Source organism: Epinephelus lanceolatus, chromosome 11 (assembly GCF_041903045.1).
Source record: "Epinephelus lanceolatus isolate andai-2023 chromosome 11, ASM4190304v1, whole genome shotgun sequence".
Taxonomy (NCBI): Eukaryota; Metazoa; Chordata; class Actinopteri; order Perciformes; family Serranidae; genus Epinephelus; species Epinephelus lanceolatus.
This window is the reverse complement of record NC_135744.1, coordinates 10774045-10788754: the sequence shown is the minus strand read 5'-3', so window position 1 is coordinate 10788754 and position 14710 is coordinate 10774045. Positions and strand designations below refer to the sequence as shown.

Here is a 14710-nt window from a genome sequence, read left to right as displayed (position 1 = left end):
CAGCAGCCTCCAGTTAAGAGTCCTTGAATATAAAGGGAGGCCAGGCTGTGCTGATAAGATTGTCTCATTTGGCTTGCAGGGCTAAGGTGCAGTGTGCTGCCTGAGAAAAAAAAAAAAAAGGAAGGCAGGATGTGGCTACTATTAGGCAGGTAATGGGATCCATCTGAGATGCATTAGAATCAGTCAAACAGAACCACACTTCAGTTCCGTTCAAATGACTGTCACAATCACTTCAAATGCACACCTTCAGCGTGTACTGTAGGCGACGAGCAAAAAAAAAAAAAAAAAAAAAAAAAAAAGAAAGAAAGAAAGTGGCTGTGGCTGTGGAGGAGCTCTTCTGAAGTCGTGCCAAGCTCGGGCATGTGCTCTTTCCTAATGGTGACGGCTGGGAGAGTGGCAGTGAGACTGATGTGCATGAGAGCTGTCAGCCTCTCCCCATAACAAATGCCACCTCTCCTCCTGACAGAATGGAGACAGAAGGGAGGGACCGAGGCGGGAGGAGAGGGGAGGTGTGGAGGTTACAGACAGAACCTGTGACCCAATTGTGGCCACACCAGCTGTTTCCCCTCCACTGCCTCCCAACCACCGCCATCTCTGTGGACCACATCCTGCTAATTGGCCTATACTGCCTCACACACACACACACACACACACACACACACACACACACACAAACACACTGCTTGCAAAATAATATCAGTGAAATGGCTTGTTCCCAGTGAGGAAGAACATTTGCTGGTGCCTTAAGCTGTAGTTGCGTGATGATTGATAAGTCACAACATACTTCCCAGAAATATAAATGACTAGCTGCCCTGCGACCAACGCTGGCTAATGCCTGCCTTGACATGCGCATAGGCAGACAGACAGACAGAAAGAAAGACTGATGACTGACTGACAGACTGACACACATACTGCCACCAAGATTCTATGGAGGGGAAACTGAATTAATTGGTTTTCCCTTCTGTGGATAAGTCCTCAGAGTGGTGTGTACGTGGCGATAATGGTAGGTTGCAGTGACAGGCAGGTTATTTAATAAATCCCGGGATGTGTAAGGCAGAAAGGAAGGACACACACAAAACAGAGGGAGAATGATACTTCTTTTTGCTCTGTATCTTGTCTGCCATAGCCCACAATATCTACTCTGATTTTCCCTTCTTGCTGAAGACACTCAAACCTGCTCGAACACACACGCACAGCCCTAAGCATGCACCCACATAAATACACTTAATCGCTGACACACTCAGCCACTGCAGACACATCCAAGCATGCACAAGTAGGCTATAAAAGCACACACAGAAACATGCACAAGATCTTGCTCAATCAGTCTGATTTGTTTGTTTCCTCCTAAGCATTTGACGATTCCTCAAGGAGGAAAAAAACTTTGTATAATCAAGTCAATTATGTCATTCAATCAAGTCGAAAATCATTTCGAGCCCTTTCTCAGATCCATTGATTGCGAAGTCGTGCTGAATATTTGCTCGCTGCATTCTATTGTGCAAATAAGCCATCTTTATTTGGAACGGCAGACCAGGCCATGGTGAGGTCTTTAATGCCACTTCCACAGATAAAGAGCAAAACAAAGTCCTTCACCTTGCTCGCTTTCAGTCAAGAAAAGAATGCAGGGCTTTATAGGGGAGAGCTGGTTGCATGTTGTCTCTGGACAAAAAAATAACAGTTTCTATTAATTTACAACAGCTCTTTTGTCTCCTTCAGGACATGGTACATTATGTGCCCGTGAAAAATCCATCCTCGGTGAAATTGTTTAAACTCAAGGTCAAGCGCTGGTGTTACAGGGACTGTATCAGCTGAAGGTGACCTTGACTGATGTGGAATATGACATGAGGGAAATGGATCTGCGCTCAGTGTGGGGACATTATCTGTGAAATGCTGCTACTGTATCAAACCGTGTTTGTGTGCGCACATGTGCACACGCTTGAGAGTGAGCGCGCCTGTCTGTGTGTGCATGTCCTTGTGCGAAAGAGTGCGCATATATGCCTCACTCTGCTGGGGGTATTGGTCATGAGAACAGCATGCAGAAACTGCTGCAGCAGACAGGAACAAACAGCTGAATGTGAGCCTCTGCTGAATGAGCTGGGGGTGTTTCTGTCTTTCACACCACACCAGAATAATGTTGCCACAATATCAAAACCTTAATTTTGATTTCCCTTATATTTACAGATACTTTTTGGGGTTGGGGGATGGGGGGTGCAGTGGGTGTTTGGTCATGGCAGCTGGTTGTCATTGCTTGTTTGCTCTGTGAGTAAAATGCATGTTGTTGACCAGGCATGGTGGGCTGTGTGAAGCCATTGCCATATCTTCAGTTGTTTGCTTGTCACAACAGAGATTTATTTGTCAGGAAAGGAGCCAAACTGGTGCCGCTGGCTTCTTTTAAGGCTCAAATTCCTGACTGCTTTATAGACTGGAGTGCTGGCCATGTGGTATAAGCCACAGTGACTATCAGTACGTTTACATGGGCACATATAACCCATTTATGTGGCATATCTCGGTTATGATCAGATTGGAGATATGGTGTTTACATGCACACAGAGGAACTGAGATATTCATATTTCCCATATGCATTTCCACTGTGACTTTACAAAAAACATAGCAGCAATGGGAGATCAGGGCAACAGATAGATAATATTACACTTAACGTTACATTTACTACCTCTTGACAACTTAACCGCCTCTTCTCTGCTCCGATCGCCAGCAGCTGTCTGCTCTGAGCGCCGAGCACCGACTCTCTTTTGACCACACACACACACACACACACACACACACACAACATACTGAGCTTAAGTTATTCCTGAAAGGAGCTAACATTATGGTACCAGCCTGTCACTGTCACTACAGTACCACCACTTAGGACAGAGGAGCAGTACAGCGAGATACTAGGGGTGTAAATAAAATCGTCACTATGATACAATAGTATTTTGATTCTTTGGACAACGATATGACTTGTGCTGATATCACAAAGTCCATTATGTTCCTGGAGCTAGAACGCTAGAGCTGTTTGAATGTTTACGAAGAAGATGTGCTTGGACAAGCAAATGTGCCATGGGATTTTCTAAATCAAGGTGTATCTAAAAGATGACGATACGTATCAATATTTTCACTTTGCATTGATGATACTGCATCATTGATCATTTAATCGATACAATGATCCAGACTGATGGAAATTTACACCCCTATAAGATACACAGCCCTTTCATTACTGAAAGACAAAACTCAGTTTCTACATTACTCCAGAAGAGAGACGCTTTTGCTGCTGCTATTGTTTGTGTTTCTATTACACATCTTTGCTGAAGTTGGAATATATAGCCAAGATAAGGTGTCTACATACAACAGCAGAGTACTCCAGCTAACAAATTTGACATTCTCTTCAACAGGATAAGGGCTATCTGGATTTCTGAAAGCGGGATATGGTGTTTATATGCTCACACACATAAACGAGATGCTCCAAAAACCCAATCATAAGCAGGGTATTCTTGTCCATATAAACACACTCGCTGTCGGAGTGACAGGGGTCGCTATACACTGATCGTGTAATTATCATTAATGATGATATAAATTTTATTTGTAACATCTAACAACAAACATTTTGGTTATAGTGACAACACTATGCAGGGTAATAGTAAAATAAAACAGTCTTACCTTCCCAAACTGTTCAAAATACTGCTTCACATCTTCCACTACTGTATTAGCTGACAAGCCACCCACAAATATTTTCTTTGTTCTTGTGACCATCTGGAAGGAAAAGGGGCGAGAGGAGAGGATTAGTGATGAGGCTTCAAATGAGTTGCACAACACCTTCACACAGCTTCAGACACACTGAGTGAGCATAACCTGTGACGGGGAGGATATAAATGAGTGAGGACACATTGTTGCTAAACAGGAATAAACGGATTCACACAATTGAATTTCAAAATAACACTGGTAATATAGCAAGGTCACAAATGCTGAAGGTATAGGCAGGACAAAAGAAAAAACCTCTTGGCTGAGCAAAGCAGTTCTGTGCATTCCCCCTCACAAAGGACATTTCAAATTGAAGCTCTAATCAAAACAGACTGTCACAGAATTAAAGACCTCCATTTCATCCATAAAAGTTTCTGTTTATCTTTGCAAAACTTGAAAAAAAAAACCAACAACAACAGAAATAATTTATGGACTTTCAAAAAAACAATTAATGAGTGCTGGAAGATGGAATCAGAGTGCATTAAAGCCTCATTTAGTTTCAAACAGCAAGAATATTAAGGATTATTACCCACGGCATCAAAAAAGGGCACGAACATCTGCTGCAGAGAGCACATGCTAAATTTAGGAGGACAATTTCTCAGCAAAAATACAGTAACACGTCAAAGCCAGTGTAAAATCTGCGAGGAGACTATTTCTTTTTTGCACATGATTAAAAATTAACCCGTGAACTTATGAATTGGTAACAACACTCTTATCCTGAAGTCAGACCTCTGAAACATCTTGTCAGCATGGGTGTTCATTTTTACATGCCAACCAGACACACTACATTTAACATATCAATAAGACCATGTATTATCCAGACAAATTAAACAATAATGATATTTGTTTTATTTATAGGTCCTGCTTTCTTTTTTTAAAAGAACGACAGAAAAAATGTAAAGACATATAACACTGAGGCTCAAGCACTTTGTGTCTCTCTGGTACATATAGCCTTATTATTATGGTTATAGCTTTGGCCTGATCAGTCATTGCAGTGAGAGGCTGCTCTGACACTGTGGCGAGGAGGACTTTCACCTGAGCCTCTTTCAGCTGACCTCTGGTAATAGATATACAAAGGTGATTGCACTGCAAATGATTTATCATGTCTGATGTGGACATAACGTTTCCGAGCTTGAGGCAATATCACTTGTGTCTGATCCACTGCTAGTTACAACAATATGGGAGACTGAATGACTGAAGCTCTTGATTAGTACAGTAACGTTCCAACTGAGTCTGGATTGGCCTACAGAGAAAGGACAAGTGAACGGTAGGTTATTGTGACTCCAGGAACACATTTTCCAAGATATATAATCTTTAATGTGTCCTATAAGTACCAGATCCATGCCACATATTGAGAATTTACTAATATTATGTGGCATGTAATGATTTTTAATGCACTGCTCTGTAATTTTAATTGCAAACAAATACATAAAAAAAATAAGAAAAAGCAGCAGAGAGAGTCATGGCTCTGATCTCCCTTGGCTTGCCAGAATCAAACCAAAACAAATGGTCAGGGCAGGATAAACATACTCCAGAGACGCACAGCAAACTATCAAGAAGGTTGAAAGAGTCTGCCTTGATCAAAATGCTGACCGAAACACTTTCGATCTATGAAAGAGGCTTAACACTGATGAAAAAAAGAAGCAACATTCAGCTCGAGCTGAAGTAACCATCTGTCAAGAGCTTTCCAGGTGCACACAGTCTCACAGGCGCATAGCCTGCACATATGCACACAGCCTCCCACACATGGGCCCTCTCTTATCCTTTTTTTTTTTTTGCTTCTGTGATTTTTCATGTTTTTTTAAATCATATTTTGTTGTTTTACAGAAAAATGAAGCCAACCTTTGTAAAAAAAAAAAAAAAAAAAAGAAAGAAAGAAAGAAAGAAAAAGAAAAAAAACTAAATGAAGATTTTTAAATATTTCAGTGGCCTCCATTTATAACTCCAATTTAAAAGTGAAGAAGAAAATAACAAAAACAAGCTCTGCACATAATATATACTTCAGGGATAGAGGTGCTGGCGACTGAAATAAAAACATAAAAAAAAAAAAAAGTAAGGATGCACCGAAATGAAAATTTGTGGCCGAAGCTGAAGCCGAATAAAATTAAACGCTTGGCCGAATACCGAATACCGAATACTGAATACTGAATACTGTTGTTTAGTTTTTCATTAGTTTTTGCAGATGAACCCCCTCCAGATCAGTGTTGTCATGGTACCAAAATTGGGACCCACGGTACGATACCAGTGAAAGTATCACGGTTCTGAGTAGTATCACAATACCACAGCAAAAATGAGGCAGATGTGCCTTTTGTCATTTACAAAAAGATAAATCACTCTTCTATAATACATCAATGATATTTCAATGGAATAAATTATTTATTCATACTTCAAAAACAGCATCAATAAGTGATTAACATAGGGGGGATCAAAATAAAATAAATTAATAAAATAAAAATCAACCAGCCACCCTCCGCCCCTGACAAGTAAAGAACAGTCCCTCCATAAGTAAAGAACAGTCCCTAAAGTGCGGTGAGGTTTGTGGACCGTTACCTGCCACACAAGAGTAATGTGATCGGCCCGTTTCTCCTCTGACATGTCACATAACTGTGTGCCGCCACGGCTTGGCTGTCCAGATACTTTTGGGCAGTCATGACGCCAAGAAGAGGACATTATTGGAGCCAGAATTCTCCGTCGCTGGTAAGCCTTATCTTGCGCCGCAGAGTACTATGGCTGCCGTATTGCTGCTGCTGGTTGAAATCTGTACTCGCACAGCGTGTTGAATGATTTATTTCGCTCGCACAAAACTATTCTTAGTCGCAAATGCGAGTGCGTTGACGGACGGAGTAAAATATCGCCACACTGCCGACATTTTACTCCGTCCGTCATCGCTCACTGTTTGATTGCGTTATCAAAACACACCGCTATTATTCAGCCTTGCTTTTCACTTATTCCACCGAATACCGAATGTGTGTTTATTTGCAATATTCGGCCAAAAATATTCGGTTACCGAATATTCGGTGCATCCCTAAAAAAAAGTAACCACAACAGTTTGTTTTACAGATCATACACTCAACCCATAAAAACTTAAGTATGGATCTTTTACTGCATTGCTATGAGCAACACATTTTGCACAGCACTGACAATGAGCAATAGGCCAAAGGCTTCAATATGCAACCACAGGTTGTGTGGTAATTAGCATACAGGTGTGCAAAATGGATTTAACCATTTAAGATGATCAGTATAGGTGCAAATGGCGTTACAAACAATATACAAAAATACAACTAAGCAACACACAGTGGAAGTCCCTCTGAATGAATTATCAGATAATCCTCACCATCCTGACATGCTAACATAATCATGTTGCCACGGTAACTGTGCCATGCTAACGTGATAAACTCCACGCATGTCAACAGGCTAATGTTAGCATGTTGGGTTGCTAAGAAGGAGATATGTTACATGCTAAATGTTAGCCAAATTACACATGCTAGCATGCATTTTAGCATTCAGCAAAGCCGTAGCCATGAAGTCAACATTAGGTGCCAAATCTGCGGGGTGGCCTGGGGGTCCCTGCGATGATATTATAGATACTTAAGTGACGATACAGAATTATTGTTATTTTTTGTGATACACTGAGTATTTTGATTACATAATTGTGCTTTATTATCTTTTTCAACTGCAAATTATGTCCCCAAAGGAAAACCTAGCAAAGATCTATTTTCAGCGTCTCTTCAGTCATTTTTATTGCAGCATAACATTGTGGACATAAAAAGCAAATTATTTTATTATTCTAGTAGAGTAAGAAAAGTTAAATTCGACATGCAATATTATTAATTTGTATTATAAAAAATATGATACTTGGCATTAGTGTATTGATGCAATGTTGCCATGCAAAATATCATGATACTATGCTTTAGTGATTTGTTCCCCACTCAAACTATGCAGCATACTAGACAAATATGCAATAAATGACAGGTACTACTGTCTACATAAATGACAAATGCATCACATTCTAGTTTTTTCACTTTTAAAACATCTGAAAGAAAGAAAAAAACGAGCGCTTGGCGAGTCTCTCACTGATGAGTCGACTTTTCAGGGGCAGCCCAATATATATTTATATATACACATGCATAATTACTGCCCTGCCTCATAGCACAGCTGATGAAGAAAACAAACTCTGGTTTTTGTTATGATGTTTTTCTTTAAGCCCTACTGGTGGTAAGGATCTAAGTATAACTCATCAACAACTTCATCCAACAATTTTATTTCCTGCTGTGTAATGAGCATTACAGGCTCTCAGTGAGGCTTATGGAAGATTATGTTGTTTTCTTTCCCCCCTTCTTCACAATGTCTGACAGATACTGGTGGACATGCAAAATATCAACTGACCGGTTTAGGGTTATACGCTGGCCAAGACCCAGCAGCTGCATCATCCTCCACCCCACCTCCTCCTCCCAACATCATGCCTCAGGCCTCAGAGGTTATCAGCCTTGGATGCTGCCGCCGGCAACCCCAAGCCAGACAGCTGCTGATAAACTGGCTGTGCGAGTATTTATCAACATCACTCACTTTTATCATTGCCAATCTAGGTTTAAAAAAAAATAAACAAGTCAATGTTCATCTCTGCTTGCCTCTCTACATCAGCTGTTTGTCCTGCTTCCCTTCTGGGGCCACCCAGTCCCCGGTCATTTTTCGGCCTTGTTCCATCAGGCTACAACCAGTCAAGTTTTCAGCCTTGTCTTTATACTCTGACATGTCTGCCCAATAGCTGATGGGATTGCTCAAGTCCTGGTACAACACAATTGCTTTCTCTATTTTTCTCTCTCCATGGTGACAACGGACAGGCTGCATGGCTTTATATTGTGTCCCCCTATGCTTATAGCTATACCAGGTAGTGCAGGTTATTAATGTTTGTCTCATCTTTATGGATGTTTAATGCATTTTAACAAACACAAAAAGTAGCAGCTATTTCTTGACTACTCAAAAGAACTGCTGGTATATTTCTCCATGTAAATACACAGTAAGTGCAGTAACTAAATAACCAAGTTCATTGGATGGAATGACTTTGAAATTGCATTTAATTTGACACAGATCATTTTACATTTTAACGAATGCATTTCCTTTTTAACCAAATCACAAACAATAATAACTGCTAGGGAACAGAAAATCCCCTTCACTGCATCTACGGCAACATTAGTTGTGATCATTCGGGTCTGGCTGGCGTAGTATTTTAAAAGTCTTTTTCAACAACATTTCAATTCAAGCTGACAGATTTAAAAAATGGACCACTCTTCAACCCAGTTTTTCCTTTAACCCAATTTCAAACATTCAGTTATTTTTGCACATCCCTAAGAGACAGTAAGGAGAGTTGTGACTGTGCACGACTGAGTGTGTGTGTGCCTACACGTGAGTGTGTCTCTAATTTCTTGCGTGTGCGAGGCTGTGCTTGCAAAGGGCTGCAACAATTACTGCCCTAGTGCATTACCATGGTAATAGAAGGCATGCTGCAGATACATACAGAGAGGCAGACAAAAATGTAAAAAGCTTCTGGGGCGCTCTTATCGACACCTGTTAGCAGTTTCTAACAATGACAGACAGAACAAAATGACAAACCATATAACTCTAACAATAGCGTGACCTTTTCAATGAGGTCATCAAGAAGAAGCTGCAGAAGCTATCTCATGATGCCTGTCACTTACATAATGAAGGCCAGCTCTAAACCTTCTTCATATTTCCAGGAGTGAGGAAGAGAGTTTAATTTTGTGACTTTTAGGACAGTCATAATGGCTTCTTAATTTTACAGAAAGCACAACTCACACTGACAAACCCTTGTAGCTTCAGTGCATCACATTCTGTTAGTTAGCAAATGGAACATTCAAGCCCAAAATAGCTTTTCCTTCGACTCTAAATCACTGCTACATAGTCCACATTGCAGAGCTTTAGCAATGTGTTAAGAACGTTTGCTATTTTCAGTCCACATAAAAAAACAACAGCCTATTCAGGTCACGTAAATACTGTCCAGAGAGTGCTTAAAACTGACTGCTTTGTCCATACACCTCAACAACAATATCCTACTTCTAGCCTGCAGCATACACACACGGTGAGACACTGTTAGCAGTTGCTGACATCACACTTGAGTAGCCAAGAAGGATATGGAGGCTAACAGAGTGACAACACAAACCTGACACCTAGTGAAGCCCCTGAGCTATTTAAATCATGCATATCCATCAAAGCAAAATCAAACAAGCACTTACATTGCATGAAAAATACTTTATTTCTTTCATCAAAGAGAGAATTACTGCTCTGCTCTTACACCCTGCAGTGTTTTCTGGTGTGACCAAACGACCTGCGAATGGCAAAAGTCTGTCTCTATATGTGCTGGAGTGCAGGCAACATGTTGCAGCCTCATTAAGGTATAAAAATTGAGGTATGTGCAGTCTAATGCCTCAGTCTAATGTTCATGTTGAATATTCAGATTTTTCCTTGATGACTTTTAGACTGTGGCAATCTGTCTAATCATTCTGGTATATGGTCTGCAGGGGGGCAAAGTGTTTATCAGTGGAATTCTAGACAGAGTCAGCCAGATGGGTAAAAGTGTTGGTAATAGCTGAGTACGGACAAACATTTGACCTTGTAAACTTAAACCTTTAAGTCTCCCAGTAACTTAAGAGGTTACTTTTTTTGGCAAGCTTTCAGAGTAATCCAATTGCCAGAAAAATATGTTGAAGCTGTACTTTTCTAAAAACCATAAGTTATATTTGTACATTATAGTGTCGCAGATTTATCGGAAGTTTATGTTTGAACAATGCTTTTTGTTAATGTGCAGTTCAGGCACAAAAACAACTGGATTATGGTTAGGAAAAGATCCATTTTTTGGCTTAAAATATTCAGTTTCGGGGTATTATTCCAGCAGGAAAAGCGGGGGTGTCTCAGTAAAAACTAACCACTTTTGGTGCCACTATCCTGGCAGAAAAAGCAGCGATGTCTCAATACATGACAACCATATACAGCACCACTATCATGGCGGAAATATGGAGATGTCTCAGTAAAAAACAACCACTTTTCGAGCCACCATCACAGCAGGACATGAGGTCATATCTTGGGGAAAAAAATGCTTTTAGTGCCACTATCATGGCAGAAAAATAGTGATATCTCAGTAAAAAACAACTGCTTTTTGTGTCTCTATCCAGGCAGGAAAAGCAGCAAAATGTCGGTTAAAAAAAACAACCTCTTTTGGTGCCACTATCCCGAGAGAAAAAGCAGCAATGGCTTGGTAAAAAACAACCAGTTTTCGTTATTCTATCCTGGCAAGAAAAGCAGCAATGTCTCGGTAAAAAACAACCACTTTTCATGCCACTATCCCGGCAGAAAAAACAACGATGTCTTCATTTAAAACAGACACTTTCATACCTAAAAAGCCGCTAGAAAGACAGCAGTGACTGACCAAATCAAAATCATTTTTGCTGGCTGATGGGCTCCAACACTTATCTGTAGCTAGGTGACACGCCATCCACCATCCTCTCCACCTACTGCTGATTACTTTTAAAACACTGATATGATTGCATGAAACCTGGAAATGTTACATCTTTGTGGTTTGCCAACGCCAACATTTTCTTTTGGCAACTGAGCTTTTCATAGATAGAACCTAAAACAAAGACTGCACGCAAAAAAAGCACACAATTTTTTTGCAAAACACACAACAGCAGTTTGGCTAGCATCCCTCTGACTCACTAAGCAACAGAGCAAACTTGGGACACATCTTTTTAGGCCATGGCAGGCTGATAATTATCAGACACTCAAGACCAGGCTGTTTTACTTTGATGACTCTGATCTACTGTCTGATTTGCATGTGTGCGTATGCTCAGTGAGTGTGAGTGTGAGTGTGTGTGTGTGTGTGTGTGTGTATAACGCCTTTCCTCTTCTCCTCACTAAGCGTAAACAATGCACCTCATTGCAAAGCCTTTATAATACTGTGCTCCTGGTTTAAGTGTGCCATAAAAGTAGGGGGCTGCTGCGAGTGTTGAGGAAGTTGAAAAAGATAAGCCTGTAGCTAATATTGCAGCATGCAATATCATTATTATTATTATTATTTGTGGAAAGTTTTAAGACTTCTACCTGTGGCAGCAAACAAAATTCAAAGAGCTCTCTGTGTTGCACCTCCAAAAAGCTATTAGTGTTTTGAACTTGCTTGCAGAACAGAGAACGCAAAGAGAGAGAGTGAATGTTATTAAGTCCCCAAGTGGGATATGAGAGGAAGATGAATATAGTGTGAAACAATATAAAACATAGGAGAAAAGCAGAGTGTAAGACAAAAAAAAATGTGTAACTTATTTATGTAAATGTTGAAATATTTACACACACTTCAGCTTAGATGCTTTAAGTATGTTGTCTTTTCAAGTCCATTCAAAAAGGCATGGCAATGATAGACAGATGGTGACACAGACATTTAATGGTTTTACTGGAAAAGTTGTAAGCTGACACCATTTTTGCTGAGAAGAGGGGAGGGACGAAAATGCTTATTATTAGATTACGGATCAATGGCGTTACTCTTTTTGTCTGCTTTCTTTCTAACGTCAAACTTGGATGTCCTTGTGTTCTTTAATGTTGGGGTGTTTAAATAAACTACCCCTTAATGGTGAGGGCTGTTTTCACACACTAAAATGGTCATTATCAATTTCAAAAACATGAATCTAATGGATAAACTGCTGCTTGCAAATATTCTAATATTTTGTGGACTATTTACTGAGCATATTGCATATAAAGCTCTGGAGAGCAAAATTTCGCACCTTCTCGTTTTTTTAATTTAGCAGCATATTTATTCAGGCTGCAGATGTAAACGAGCTCAGCCTCCATTCACCTGATTTGCATGAAGTGCCTGTTTTGATGCGTGTTGCACATGTCTGGAAAGCAGTGGAGCGCAAAAATAAAAGGTTTCTCCTGCTGAACTTTGATGGGTTGAAGCAAAGACACTTTTGGAACGGCAAGTGTGTATTCATCCTACAAAAAGGAGGCGTTCCAGGAAGAAATATTAGCTTAACAGCTAAATGTCATCATCCTTGCAAAAAAAAAAAAACATTGATGGAATGAGTTATAAAAAAAATCAATTTATAGTAAAACTTTTATTTTAAATTATAGTCGTGACTGGCTGCTTTAATCATAGCACACTGAGCTGAAGCTTCTGTGAGCCTTTAAAAGTCAGTTAAACATATTCAAGCGGGAGGTCACAGAAGGAAGCTATGTGAAAAAATAATCTTCTGTGTTGTAGCGATAGATGGAGAGATGTAGTGAACTATCTTCATAATGCATCTTTTAATTTTAATCTCTTTCATTCAATGCTTGACCTGGCTTTAGTTTTTGTGCGTTCAATAAAACAGTGCCGCAAATCCTACAGCTGCTTTTCCTAGACGTAAAATTTCAAACACTGTTTCTTTTGGTGCAGTTTCCAGTCTGCGGTGGTGAATCAGGCATGGTGGCCTTTTGTACGAATTTCCTTTTCCTCCTCCCATAGTTGGTACATAACGACAAACGCAATTTGACTGTTCATCCTTAGTGTCATTAAAGGAAAATCAAGGACCACTTTTGCAATGCTGACACACTGAAACACTTGACTATTTGAAATCATTACTGAGGTATTTGTTAATATTTAACCATAGAAGAAGATCATCAAACACTAAATGCAAAGTTTCAGCTACGAGCTCGGATCTAGTGACCTTTGGCCTCGTGGGTTCATGTCTGAAATGTCGGGTAAACTCAATGCTACATCCAAACTAAATCATGGACATGCGAGTTTGGATGAGTTGCTGATCAGGTGGCTTCAATTGTCTAATGTCAACAATTAGGTCAAACATGAAAAACACGTTATCAATCCTCTTGGCGAGGGCTGCTTCAACCACAGGTGCTTTGTCCGTGTGCATTTGTTTTCCATCTCCATCATTAGCAGCCATGATTGGTTCTCGTTGCTTGAGTAGACTACACAAGGTTGCCTGAGGAACACTAAATGTTGCTGCTGCAACTTGTTGGCTCGTTCTTCACAATTTGTCTTAAGCTTTGACGTGTTTCATTAAGAAAACATGATTCTTTTTCCCCCTTGTCATGATTTCAGTTTGCACTTGGCTGCAGCCTCAGGTAGCCTGCCTAAAGCAGATGGGTTAAAGCAAGGCAAAGTATCATGTGAAGTAAAATTAAAAATATATATATCTTTTAAATGATAATAACAGAATTGCGGCAGTTCCCAAAACAAACACTGTAATGGGACTATGGGTTTAGAAAGTACTTGTACAGGAATGACTCTGTCTGTGCTTTTTGATGCATGCACGTGGCTGATCACTGCAACTGTGGTCACTATGAGCGTATTCCACGTATTTTTGAATATGCGACTACATGAAGACGTAACTAAAAGTAACTGAAATTGAACATCTTTAAAACTATAAATTGCAAATAAAATCGAACAATCACAAATCAAAATTCTCTAACTATCACCTATGAATATGCTGCTTTTTGTAAAATGTTTCTACAGGACACCATTTATATTGACATTTTTAAATAATATATCAACGTTACGAAAATGATGTATAAATAAGAACACAGCTTCAGAAAGGCTTACACTGCTATTGTTCTTACCTCCACTCTCTCTTTTAATCTCAGCAGAGCTTCCAAACCTTTTCATTCTGTCATATTCCTCATTAACTGACTCTGCCTTACTGCAAATTTGGTGTTAGTGGATCTTTCAGTCACCACCCTCCCTTCTCCAACACACACACATAGCACATGCACGCCAGTTCTCAGGCAGGTCGCTAAGATCACACATCCAGCTATGATTACAAGGTGTAAGCCTTTATCATGGCCCCCACCTCTCACACATACGGGCTCACAAACAGCTGTAAACACAGAGCCCCAGACAGGGAGGAAGCAGACGGGGGATTTCGATGTCATTTCTCATACCTAAAAATAATGGGACAGATAGAAAAAAGCCATCGCA

General features: G+C 40.1%; 1 protein-coding gene across 13 annotated transcripts in view; it reads right to left on the bottom strand.

The window, feature by feature from the left end:
• LOC117267257 (RNA-binding protein Musashi homolog 2) overlaps window positions 1-14710 on the bottom strand; it is a 311435-nt gene that overhangs the window by 214391 nt on the left and 82334 nt on the right. For all 13 annotated transcript variants that reach the window (XM_033643047.2, XM_033643054.2, XM_033643040.2 and 10 more), the window contains one exon: window positions 3655-3747. In XM_033643047.2, the coding sequence (XP_033498938.1) occupies window positions 3655-3747 (93 nt within the window). The remainder of the gene's footprint in view (window positions 1-3654; window positions 3748-14710) is intronic.